The sequence below is a fragment of the Manis pentadactyla genome, chromosome 10, assembly GCF_030020395.1.
Source record: "Manis pentadactyla isolate mManPen7 chromosome 10, mManPen7.hap1, whole genome shotgun sequence".
Lineage (NCBI taxonomy): Eukaryota > Metazoa > Chordata > Mammalia > Pholidota > Manidae > Manis > Manis pentadactyla.
In genome coordinates, this window is record NC_080028.1 from 25,201,259 (window position 1) to 25,214,981 (window position 13,723).

The 13,723-nt window shown below is 44.2% G+C and overlaps 1 protein-coding gene across 1 annotated transcript in view; it reads right to left on the reverse strand.

Annotated features, from left to right (window-relative positions):
• PLXNC1 (plexin C1) overlaps positions 1-13,723 on the reverse strand; it is a 132,218-nt gene that overhangs the window by 27,560 nt on the left and 90,935 nt on the right. Inside the window, exons 18-21 of the mRNA XM_036891047.2 lie at positions 12,986-13,024; positions 12,621-12,745; positions 11,216-11,414; positions 6,292-6,438 (exon numbers count right to left, since the gene is read on the reverse strand). Coding sequence (XP_036746942.2) covers positions 6,292-6,438; positions 11,216-11,414; positions 12,621-12,745; positions 12,986-13,024 — 510 coding nt within the window. The remainder of the gene's footprint in view (positions 1-6,291; positions 6,439-11,215; positions 11,415-12,620; positions 12,746-12,985; positions 13,025-13,723) is intronic.

Consider the following 13,723-nt stretch of genomic DNA (forward strand, 5'->3'; position numbering starts at 1 on the left):
CCGGCTAATAGAAGGGCAAGCCTACTTGGAAGACATATAGGGCAGAACCCAGGGGCAGGACTAGACTGGAAGGATGTGGCATGGCACAAACCAGCCCCTTTAGGAGGGGAGCTGCTCAGGCTTATCACTGTGGTCTCCTGTTCACAGCTGTCTAATAGAATGTTGTCTGCCATAGATTGTAAACACCCAGAGAGATTATTATTTTAATAATATTATTAACATTTTAATAGTAACACAAGATTTTAATGACAATGGATTTAGCTAATCAACTATTGTCATCACCATCATCAATATATAATCAACCAAAAAGGAATGGTGAGGGGCACTTTTGGCTTCCTAGACCTTCCAGTTGACAAAAAAGGCTCAGACAAGCAAACTTATAAATAAACAATGGGCCCCTACTCCATGGCATGATGGCTAGACATCTTACATACATTCTTTTCTGACCTCATGACAAACATACAAAGTTAGGTTTTGTGACCACCTGTTTTAAAGAGGAGGAAACATGTAAGTGTAGTAAAGTGGCTGAGCCCAGATTCACATCCAAACCCCATCTCCTATGCATGGAGCTACAGGGCATCTGGACACACAACCGCATTCCTCTTTCGCTAGCGACCTTACCATCGTAGAAGCCAATTTTAAAAGAATTTATTACAAACCAACAACTTTATCATAAAAGGTCTTAGGCCGACAATTGCTTTCATTAAATAAAACCTATAAAATATATTTCCAATTTCACTTCAGAGCCAAATAAAGGTCAAGAGAAAAGTGGTTCTGATACCAAGCTGAATTAGAGAAACAGAGAGGAAAACCACTTCCAGAAGTTCAGCAGAAACAGTGTGAGCCCAGAGTTAGAAGTGTTAAAGTTCTGAAAAGCTGCTGATCTGAGGTTTTTCTCAAGCTGGCGTCTGCAGCCGGGGGACATCCCTCCACCTGCCCCCTGAATGTTGCTTTTGCCTCCCGACTTCTCCTCTCTACCCTCCTTTTCCTTTCCTCACCAAAGACTGAGAGCCCAAAGCTTCCTGATCAAAGTATTTTGCCACACACACCCTACCCCCCAGCAGAAGAATGAGGAGGAAAGCCTTTTCCATTTTGAAAGAAAAAATTATGGAGAGAATTTCCTCAAATTGAAGTGTCACAAATTTTTCTATACTTGTTTGTATCTGCTAACATTTGTTGATGCTAGAATCCAGTGAGAATCTGATTTAGGCCAAAATGATTCACTCGAGTATATTAGGTTTAATACGTGTTTTTTGTTTTTTGTCAAAGCGCCCCCACTGAGTTTCAGATTATGGACAGTGGTGAAGCACGTCCATTGTTGGGTCCCCAGAAGGAGACCTTTTGGGGTTAGGGTGGATTCTAGTTCTTTTTCTGTTAGATCAAGCTCTAGATTAAGGGCTGGTAAACTTCCTGTAAAAAGGCCAGGGAGTAAATATTTAAGTTTTTGAAGCCTGTATGGTCTCTGTTGCAGCTACTCAACTGTGTAATTGTGGCAGGAAAACAGCCATAGACAATAGTAAATGAAGAGGTATGGTGGTGTTCTCACCAAACTTTGTAACAGGCAGCAGGGCCACATTTGGGCCACAGGCTGGACCACAGGCTTTTGTTTGCTGATCCCTGTTCTAGACAACAGTAACTTCCAACAGAATGCCGCCTTTGACATGCCAACAGAGACAAATCTAAAAAAACACCTTTATCTCCACCATGAATTGCTACAAAGGTTACCATTCTCTGAGGGGTACAATATGAATAAGGATTCTTAACAATGAAATAAGAGAGTCACATTTGAGCCATAAAGAAGAAAATTAAATACTTTTGTATTTAGTTAACTAAATCACTTGCTAATCCCAAGATTACGGGCATTAGAATAAAGGGTATGAAGAGGAAAGTCATTTAAAGCACTCATTTAATGTTAATTTTTCATTTTCCACTGCTTGCCATCAACTAGGGAATGACTTACCTAAAATGATTATAAAAAATGGTTTCACTTCTTTGATCAGGAAGCTCAGAACAGTAACTATGAAGTTAGTAATGGTTTCAGTATTATTGCAAGTCATAATGGAAATGATTTGCACTATGGTAGAGAGAAAAAGGAAAAAAAAACCTCAAGAAATGTTAATTAACTTCACTGTTTCTCCACAAATGCCAGGAGTATTAAAAACAAGATTGCTGAAGTGAAAACATCAGGATTTAATGAACAATGGGATGTAATTGAAGTAACAGAGAATGACTTAATCAGGACAGTGGGTTGTTTAATTATAGGGACAATGGATCTTCGCAAAGGACAACCTAAAGCAATGAAGGAGATGGGGAGCGGTGGGGACAGCCACCATATTAAAGGTAGCATGTAGGAGACAAAGTCCTGCTAGAGACAACTAGAACCCTGTTACACAGGAAATATGTTGTTAAACATGATTGTCCCCAAAATGGTAACTATGAGGGGAAAAGAGACAGACTGGTGTGGGCTGGCTAAACCTTCTATAAATCATAGTGGAGGCGTTAAGGTTTCTACAGGCATGTATCTATGCTTTTTCAAAAATTTCTAATAATCTTGAAGACTCTCTCAAAGATATGAGAATGAGGGCAATAATATGTTTGTCAAAACACTGTTTCCCAGGGTGCCAAGATGCTATCTCTAAGATACAGCAGATTGGCAGGCTCATTTCCTGGGTTTAAGAGTTCAAAAAACCATTTCTCACTTAACTTTGATTACAAGTCAAACTTCTCTTGCTAATTCAGCACGCCTGCTAAGAGTTACTGGGTTTTCTCATGTTCTGAAAATGAAGAAAATGTCCTTTCCCCCATGTGGCACCCTTTTCCAGGAACTGAAATCCTCAAGCCCTCACTGGCTACTCTGAGGTTTCAGGTCATCTGCCCCGCGATCATTCTCTCAACACAGCTTGCATGGAGCCAGCGCCTGAGAGATCCTCCAGCAGCCAAGTCGAATGTGCCTAACGTTTGGCAAAAGCGGAAAACTACAGAACAATAGGGCTCATTTCTCTTCTAGCGGTCAAATCTGGATCCCCAGGTATTAGAGGAAGACTCAAGTAGTGTGTGTACAAAGCCTCCTGGATGCGAGCATCTGGGAGGGGGAGGATGTCAGGGCAGCTGGCCCCATGGAACACCAGCCTGCAATGCCTTCACAGAGAAGCCTGGCTTCTTAGTTTACCAGAGTAAGCATGACACCATGAGGCTTCGCTTCAATTTAAGGGAAGCCAGGAGAATTTTCCTCTGAGGAGGCAGTGAACTAAGAATTACTTCCCAGCGCCCATTTGTTAATATAATGATTTCATGAATAAGAAATCGGCAGGATGGCCTTATGTTCTAGAAAACACCCCACACCTCAGGGAGAACACATCCTAATCTTAGAGGTGTAAAACCTAACTTTTAGGTTGCTACAAGAGGTGCTGTGTTTCTGAGCATTTAGGCAAACAGGAGTTTGGGGGCCTCTTTAAGTGTGTGCCTGCTACACAGCAGGCTCTGTCACTGCAAGCTGCTTATGTGGCTGCTCTCGATTTTCTTCTCTAACTTTTCTTTCCCTGAAAGAATTTACACACACAAACACACACACAGAATCAAGTGTGCTCACCAACTGAAAATTGGTTTTCAATCACATAAACCACCTCAGGCAAATTTAGAAAATCAAGACCTCAAACCACTGGGCGTACATGATGCCTAGGAGGGTTGGGGGTACAGAAGAGAGACGGGAGGAAGGAAAGAGAAGAAAGAAAATCTTAAATACGATGCTTAAGGCTTGGGGGGATCTTGCCTGAAAGGAAATGAGAAACCTTAAATTTTTTATACTGACCTTCTGCTAACTGTCATCTAAGCACAGACCGCATCATGTGCTGGAGCTCGTGGAAATTATGGTCTGCCATGAAACAGAGGTTGGACAGGTCCAATAAAAGGCACCAAAAGTCATTTTTAAAGCAAGGCCCCTAGAAACAAGTGGCCCACACCCCTTTTCCAGTCTCTGTCTAACCCACAAATCCATATTTAAAGAGGGAGCTTTATGGGGATTTCTAAAATTGTAATTTTCCATTAGCTTTTTTTCCCAGGGGCTATAAAGGAAAAGAAAGTCCAAGAGTTGACATGAATTTCTTCAACATCAAGAAACATTTTGATGATGAGTTGAGTGTTAACAAATCAGAAACACATGGTCTTAATTGACTGTGAAATAAATAATGTTTCAAAATGAAAGGGGAAACAGTGTTCTGATGTAAAGCATTAGAAAGGACTCAAACCTCAGAAGTCGCTTCAGGCATCTGACTTCTTCCCCACTCCCAATCCTGCCTCCTCCTAGGCTCTCCTTCCTGTGGAGTCGGGGGTTCATGTTTTCATAAAACTAAAATACTTGGACCTCCAACGATATTCTCTTTGGGAAACTGTGGGGCTCCTAAAATATTTCAAAGTGAAGGCACAGACATCTGGGTTAGGACCAAGGGTCAGGGTGTGCAGACAAACCCAGGGCCAGTGAAAGGAGGGCCAATGGGCTCTGATGCCAAATTTGTCTTTTGTTCTCTAAGACTTCCAGGGGCTTTCTGTGCAGGATGCACATTAGAACTACCTGGAGCATTTAAACATTTCTATCCATGCCTGGGCTCCATCCCCAAAGGCTCTGACTTAATCAGTCCTGAGGAAATTCCCAGTCACTGGCCTGTCTGGATCTGCATTTCTAATAAGAGGTCTGAATTAAACTTAATAAAGCTTTACACAGCACTCACGTGCCAGGCAGTGCTCTGAGTGCTTTATGGACAACTGATTCACAACACCCATGAAACAGGCAGGCACCATGGTCATCATCTCCATTTTACGGATGAGGAGACTGAGGCACAGAGAGGTTTGGAAACTTGCCCAAAGTCACACAGCGAGCCAGTGGCAGAAGCAGGATGTAAACCTGTCTAGCTCCAGAGTTCCTGCTCTTAACCACTAAACCAGTAGCTCTCCAGGTGTAGTCCTGGGCCAGAAGCATGTGCAAGGAACTCTTTGGAAATGCACATTCTCAGGCCACACCCCAGACCTACTGAAATGGAAGCTCTGGCTGCTTCCTTGCAGTTGGTGTTTAATAAGCTCTCTAGGTGTCTGATGCATGTTAAAGTTTGAGAACCACTGCTTCCCACTGTTTCTCAGCTGCAGGCCAGGGGTACAGACAGAATCAGAGCACAGAATGCTGACTTTCTGCTCAGCTTCCAGCCTCCTGGATGGCAGCTGAACATGGTGCCATCTTCCAGGGAGGGTGAGTTATGTCTGGCAGTGACAGAGAACTTGAGCCGATAATCCTCCCAGCAGAGGACATAACCATAACACAGTCTACAGCATGTGCTGCCTTCTCCACTTAGGAAGTGAATTCTTCCTGGATGACGCTGCAACTCGCTATGCAGAGCAAAGCCACAGGAGACAGCCCCCTTACTGAGCAACACCAAGACCTCGCTGCAACTTGTCCTCCTCCACTAAAAAGATTGTGAAGAAGCCCAGAATCTCCAGGAAGTCACAGATCAAACCAATACACAGCAATCTCTTTCCTAAGTCCCTATTAACAGAAAAGCATAGAACATTCCTAAGTAATTTCGGAGTACTTACCATGTTTGGCTGTCCCTCTAAAATTCCTAAATGTATAAGAAATTGGTCTCCCTTTCTTCAGAAAGGGAAGAGGGTTGGTGGGGGGGAGGCGGTATGTGAAAAGGAAGTTCTCAAATGGATGACACCCTCCAGCAGCCAGGCAATCATTTCCCTGCAGTGATTTACAGCATTCCTCTAAAAATATCTATGAGATCACAGAACATTAAGTGCATGACACCAAACATTTGTAATGAATCCATGAAAATAAAGTAAGGGCATCATGGTGCATGGGGAACACAGCAGTATTTGTCTTGTGTTATCGTTCTAAAATAAGACGGCCTCAGTTTGGGTAAAATATATCTTCACACATTGTCTTCCAGAGCAGAGCCATTTGAGAAATTCTGATTGCAATTATAAGTGCTGAATAGGGAGTACTTTGCATTTCCTTTGATGATGCTGAAAGCTATGAGCAATCCTGATATTAAAATCTTTGGAAATTGATGAGTACCCCAGGCATCATTACAATACTTTCTCCCCCAACTCAAGTAATTAAAATCTATTATGTGAACACGTGTTAATATTTTATCAACTACTGTTTTTAATTAACTAAATGTCTGAGGCCTCCCACGGTTGCAGTGATATCAGTTCATTTTAAGCGACCCTCCCCCTGCCCCCCAAAACCCAGCCAGACTTATTTCTGAGTCTAGATGAAAAGCTGCCCCGCAGACATACCACTGTGCTGAATTCCGGAACCTGCCACAGCAGCCAGTCCTCGTTAAGGGTGTACAAGGCTTTGCAAGTGATTACATCGACAGGACCCTTGTTTATTTTCTGGTTCAAAGTCGTCACCAGCAAATAGAACGGCTCTCCAACAGTCTCCTTGGAAAAGACACAAAAGCGACAGTTAGCTGTCTGTGGAATTTCTGCACTTTCCAAAGAATTAAAGTTTCGATTTATGGCAGTACGACTGGAGACAGGAGGCAGTGTTTTCTAACAATCAACATGATACTCCCGAGAAAATACACATCGCTCCACTTCACATTGGGAGCAAGACTCAGGAACTGCCTTCTCTCCCCAGCGCACACGCATGTTCACACATACACACGGACTCACAGCGTTTACAGCCAATAGCAACCTGAAGCACACACAACAGTAGATCTTCCTGTTTAAGCTTCTATGTGGTGGACTAGCGCTCATCAGCTGGCTAATGCTGAGCAACAGCTAGTAGATGCTGAGGTTTAACCTTTATTTACATTTCCTATTTAATGGCCCTTTTTTCGAGCAAACTGAAAATAAATGGCATTTTCAAAAAAATCACAATGAGCCTGGGTAACCAGAATACATGTAAGAACATTTTATACATTTGCCAAAGAGGATGCTGGTCGGTGTTAACAGCTTTTCTCAGAGGAAGCTACCTTCGGTCCCACGATCTGCAGCCTTCTTCCTCCCCGGGTCGGCCAGTCCCCGTGGTTTGCAGACGCAGTGTGCGCAGTGCCACCTGGGCAGCCTGGCAGGGGCGAGGCCGCCTCCCCTCCCTGGGCCAGAGCCAATTCCATTGCTCTAAGGCTTTTCCCAAACATTTGGCCCTCCTGATGGCTTCTGTCTGATTCTGCCATGTGCCTTTTTCCCTGGATCCCGGAGGTACCACCCCTATTGTTAATGAAATGTCTCAAGTCGTAGCCATTATGTGCACCATTGGACTCTGAGCAGCTCAGGTGGGAGGCTCGTGTGTTCTGTTTCCACTGTGGCCTCCCAAGGCATGGACCAAATACACTACGGCATTGAGTGAACCTCCTAGGTCAGTGGACATTGAGCCAAACACGTGGCAGAGGAAGAGCCAGGCCAGAACCAGGAAGTGAGGCTGCTGCAGAGAGGAGGAAAAGCCCACCACGTGACGAGGGCCTGAGGCACCAGTTTGCAAAGTCAAGCTTTACGGCCAAAGCCACATGGCTTTAAAAGGTGGATTCCCCCACTTTCCCTTGAGCAGGTAAGTCTCCCGGGGTCCCACGCCCCTCCCAGCCCATACTTTACACGCACGGCAAGACCATGTGCCCTACACCGCCCCAAGGCTTCCTCTTGCCCGCTCCTGCCACCCTGTGCTCCAGGGTTCCCTTGATCACTTCTCTCTTCCCTGCTGGCATCTCCTGAGTCTTTTCCTTAGTGTAGGGCAGAGGCGGAATGCTAAAAAATTTCCCAGGTGGGAGAATGCTGGGACATGACATTTAAATTCTTACGAGAAACTTCCTTATTTAGTGTTCACAACCGCATAGCTCTCTCTTCTCTTTCCGCCTGCCCGCTTGGGTGATGTCCTGACTGCAAACTTAGAACCTCTACTTCTCTCTTTTCCTCCAGCAGAGACAGGGGTCAGTGCCCTTGGGAGGGGCGGGATGTGCCCACAGAGGGTGGAGTTAGTCCAGCCGGGCTCTTCTGGGCTGTATAGAGGGGCAGTTATTATTCAATGGCCCTGTAAGTGGGAATTCTCTGGAATTCTCCAGAATATAGCTAGACTGAGATAAGTAACATCTCTTCTTACATTGTTACCCACACCCATGGTTTTAAATCTGCATGATCATCACCAGAATCTCTTGGGGCTCTTGTAAAAAATTCAGATGCCTGGGTCCTACTTTACACCTTCCAACTGGGAATCTCTGGAGAGGAGGCCGGGGCGTCTGTAGTTCTAACCTGCTCAGGGCATTCTGACGCGGCCAGCTTAGGGAAGCAAGGGGCCACCGGGCTGCTCTGCCGCTATCGACAGGAGTTCTACATCAGTCGTGCTGTGGGGGCTTAGGCACCTTAGGAAAGCGGGGCCCCCAACGCTCCCAGGGAGGCCCTGTGGCTCCGCCCAGCTGGCCGAGCCCGCCCCTCCCCCTACACCCCTCCCTCTCCTGCCCCGCCTGTGATGGAAACTGGCAGGGTGCCCTGCCCTGCCCTCCTCCCCCAGCCTCTGCCCGCCGAGCCAGAGGCTTTCCCGCCCGGGACCTTGCTCCATCCCAAATCCTCCCCTGAGCCTGGAGGAAGGCACCCCCTCACTGGGAAGGCACTGTGATGACGGGGGCGGTGGGGCTCTCAAACCTTGGTGCCGCCACATGCCAGTTGTGGGATGTGGGGAAGTCACATCTATTCTGTGTGCTCCAATTCATATGCAAAACAGTCATAAAGATACTTACCTCACAGTGTTAAATGAGAGAATTAAATGAGAAAAAGTAGCAACACTCTTAGCGTGGTGTCTGGAACATTCGAGGGGTGGGGTGTGGAGGTGTCAGCTCTGCTTTACCCAGGGCCTTGGAGGCACAGTGGGGTTAGTTACTTGGAGGTCACAGAGCTAGTGGTGCTCCTTCAAGTACGCCCAGTAGGGCAGGAGGACAAGGGCCGTCAGAGGCTCCCACCCCACCAGGCCACATGGTGGGGGTCGTCAGGCCCTCCTCAACAGAATTATTCCACCGAAAACAAAAAGTATTGCTGGCTGGCCTAACGCCATTTCCCCTGGTGAGTGTGCTAGCCCCTCACCACCCCAAGAACTCAAGATACTCTTGAACGAGCACTGCGGAATCCTGACCCAGGATCCTCTTCTCAAGGGGTTCTTTTGGGTCTGACACCCTGATTTTCAAACGCCTCACCCCTTTAATGACCAAGAGCAGCGAGAACAAGGTGCCAGCCAGCCCTTGAGGGCTCAGAGTAAGAATCACAAGAGCCCAGAAGAAAGAGCTAGAAAGAACTTCAACCCAATGCAATGCCCCTCATTTGCTGGGTAGAAAACAGATGCCAGATGGAAAGTGCCACACCCAGAGATGCAGAGCTAGTGGGGCTGAGACAAATTTAGAGCTAGAAGCTGCTGCTTCAACCAGACTCCATGTCCAGTGCTCTTCCTCCGACCCCAGGGTTCTCAGAAGGAGGAGGGCACCTGGGTTTACCCGGAGGTGCTTGGAAACACAGATTATATGGCCCAAGCCTGAGCCTTGGATGCCTTGGCACCGTGGGAGGCAGGGGTCTGCCCTTTAAGACTAAGACCCAGGAAATGGGTTGACAGTCCTGCTGTCTCTGTGTAGAAGTAGTTGTGGCTGAAGCTAGAAAGGTGGGAAGCAAAATATATTTGCCCCAGAAATAACTGCTGAATGCCTCCCCCAAAGCATATGATGATTTATACCAAGTAAACAGAAAAGAAGGCAGATTGCATTAATCTTAATAAATGGGTATTGCCTTGGGAGAGGAAGGGGTTGGTAAAAAGAAAAAAAATGTTGTGTATCTTCTTGTAAGATTGCATTAAACATTAAACTAAGCACAGTCTATTTAAAGTGCTGCTTTTGGATCTAAACTTAAGTAGCATTGTTAAAACCTGTGGCATAGGCTGTGCATCTTATTCAAAGTTTAATTAGATTTCGGAACTAGCTTACAGATACACAATTATGCAGTTTTGCTGCAATCTGGATGGCTGGTGAAATTAAAGGAGGATAGAGCCTTCTCTGTACTGGGGACCTCCAAGCACTGAATGAAGGTTGGGCTCAACAGAACACTCTCTTCCCATTAATATTTTATACTAATAATGGCCACACTTACGGAGTGCTTATTCCTTGCTAGGCAATTGCGTACATTTTCTCATCTGTGCTTCAAAACAGCCCTAAAATATTCTTCTTCCAATTCTACAGGTCGTAATACCAGACTCAGTGAGGTCGAGAAACCTGCCCAGGGCCTGGTGAGGGGGCAGCCTAGATTTGGACCCGCAGCAGGCCCCAGAACCCATTCTCCTAATCACCGTTATCTGCACAAAGTTTGCATCTGAAAAGATTTTAAGATTCAGTCAGATTACAATCATGTTCATACAGCAATTCCAACAAAGTGAACTCAAGGGGCAGGCAGCTCTTTGGGGACTTGCTTTAATGTGGAACGACTGGTTAGAACTGAGTGTAATTAGCTTACGGTCTAGGTGGGTAAATGGGTATATATTTCCAAGATGCTTCAGAGGCCCTGAGAGCAGTGCATTCTCTTCAGTCTTTGAAGTATTCCCTCCAATCAATACATTTTCCTAAATGGACCAGCTCCGCTCTGGTTGTTAATCAATGTTGTGAACGTGGGCCCAAAATTCAATGGGCATAAAATTTCAGTTATGTAAGATAAGTTCTTGAAATCTATGTACAACTTGGGCTTATAGATAACAACGCTGTTCTGTATACTTAAAAGTCTGTTAAGGTCTCATGTTAATTGTTCTTACCATGATAAAACTTTTAAAAAGAAAAGTCTTAGTGTAGCTCAGAGAAGACATATAGAGACTCTGTGGCATCTTACTACACTGATAGACAGTGACTGCAATGGGGTGTGGTGGGAACTCGATAATGGGGGTGAATGTAGTGACCACATTGTTTTTCTTGTGAAGAGTTCATAAGAGTGTATATCAATGATACCTTAATAAAAATAATAATAATAAAAAGAGAAAAATCTTACCTGAGGAAATTCTAAATGAATTACATTTGCACAGGCCAGTTATAGCAAAGACAGTTCTCACTTTCCCCTCTATGTGCTCCTAGTAAGGACTAGGGACTAGGGCTAACAGTGGTTAAATGCTGACACCACAGAGTGCTGAGGACTTTATCCTATGAAGACATCAGCATCCACTAAAAATAACTGTCTTACCTCTGACACTGCCAGGAGATGTGACACTTACCCGGAGGAAACCAGAAAGGCAGACCGACATCCAGTTTGTGAGGAGTTTTTCCACCACAGATTCTGTGCGCCTCAGCATGAGTTTAGGCTGCATGTTGCTGGACTGCTCCATCAGGTCCCTGGTCAGCACCTCTAGGATGCTCGTCAGGTACACCAGCTTGGTTTGCAGCGCAATTGTTAGGAAGGAAGCAAACAGGCACCTGTTTGAAAACAGAGCTTGGTTACAATCACACAGCCTCAGCGTCCATCAGGCGGGCTATGTGGGTGGCCCCATGGCCGCAGTGTGTTCATTTCAGAGCACACTACCCCAACACTAATTCTATTCTGAACACACACACACACACACACCCCTAAGTGAAATAAGTCAGTCAGAGACAAACACTGTGTGATCTCACTCACATGTGGAGTCTGGAAAGGGAAAACAAAAAGAACCAAACTCACAGAAAAAAGATCAGATTTGTGGTTAGCAGAGGAGGTGGGTGGAGGGAGGGAGAACTGGAGGAAGGTGGTCAAAGGTACAAACCTCTGTTATAAGAGAAATACGTGCTGGGATGTAAGGGGCAGCATGGTGACTATAGTTAACACTGCTCTGTGGTATATTTCAAAGTTACTTAAAGAGTAAATGCTGAAAGTTCTCATCACAAGGGAAAGAACAATTTTTTATTTGTTTTTCTATCTATATGAAATGATAGATTTAACTACACTCATCAGGGTAGTCATTTTTCAGTGTATGTAAAGGTCACCATGCTGTTCACCTTAAACTTACACAATGCTATATGCCAAGTGTATCTCAAAACTGGAAGAAAAAAAGAGAATCTGCAGATGACAAACATGTACATGAACAAAAGCAGAGCCTAGTTAACAAGTCTGACCAGCAGAGATGATTTGGTCTGACACCAATGGCGGGCTCCCCGGTAGCTCGAGGGCCAGTGGCCTGCTGGCCTTGTAGGCACTATTTTTTTTTTTAATGTCTAGGTTTCAGCCACCTTTGTCCATGACCCATGACAACACACCAATGTTAACTTCAGGACATTTCATGTATCTTCATACTTAAACTTTAAATCAGAATGGTAATAAGAAGTGAATGTCTTTCCTGAATTTTCAGGGTGTTTTTAAAAATAGAAAATAGCACTTCTGCTTTTTTGATTCAGGATTCATATTTTTTCTTTGTGTTGGGTTTTTTTAGGGTTTTTTTCTGGAGGGTGTGTGTTTGTGTGTGTGTGTGTGTCTTCAAAATAGACTGAAATGGAGATATCATGGCTGCGTGGCCACCCAGACAGCCTTTGGATAAATGCATATTCTCAAGATACCATGAGTTCACGTTGTGGTTTGGAGATCAAATAAGGGGCTCTGGTTTTATTTTCACTACTTAATGACTTCCCAAATATAAACAAATTGATTAATACCTGTCCTTCACTGAAAAGTTCTTCTGCTTTTCAAGGGTGTGGATAACAGTAACAAGGAAACTTTTATTACAAATTAGGGCATCCAAAGCTGTGAGGCTTTCATTCTTGTCATTGGCATCTCTGTTCTGGAAAAAAAAAATGTATATAATAAAATAAAATATAATATAATAATATATAAATTTAAAGTTAGAAAGTAGTTCCACAATGGGTTTTCCAAGACAATGAATTATTTAATATTGAATTCAAGATCCAAAAAAACCCACAATAAAAGTCCAAAGTAATAATGGAGATGCTGATGCTGATGATAACAACGCTATGAAAGTCAGGCAGTCATGGGCTAAAAATGAAAACTTATATAGACTTACATGCATATCTTCAGTGAAGATGTGTGTGAAGCCACCTGACTGAGAGGAAGGAGACACTTTTATTATTCATAGCATCCAAACGAAATGAATAGTGTATTTTTTGTTATAATACCCAAGTCTGTTCTAAGAAAGTAGAGACACTATTTGTTAATCTGAAGAGTCTGTGGGCTTATGCTCACTGCATATCCTTTAATACCTAATAAATACTCATCTCTCAAGAAACACCAGTGAATTCTGAAGGCCTCCAAGAAGAATGATTATCATTGCATCAGTCCCGTTTTTGGTAGATGAAGGCATCTCAAACTTTCAAAGAACTGACTCAAAAGTTAAGGAGTGGTGGTTGAAGAAGATTAGGCACATGTGCAGACCACTCCTCCAGCAATTTACCTTCTAAGGATAAATACTGAACTGTGTGGGTCAGTTTTTCTAAGTCTCAGTTTAGTAGCATCTCCTCTCAACAGAGGGTGGTTAAAAAGCTAGAATCTGGAGCCAGATTACTTGGGTTCTCATTCTGGTTTCATCACATATTAGTCACATGACTTTGGACAAGTTATTTAACCTTCCTGGGCCTGACTTTCCTCATCTGCAAAAGGGGGACGACAGTGATTCCCACCTCAAAGGCTTGGTGTGAAAATAAAATGAATGAGTGCATATTAAGTTCTCTACATTAGCTGTTACTATTTTTATCACTAATTTGTCGCAAACTAGACCACAATGCTGTTGTCTTCATGGTTTCTA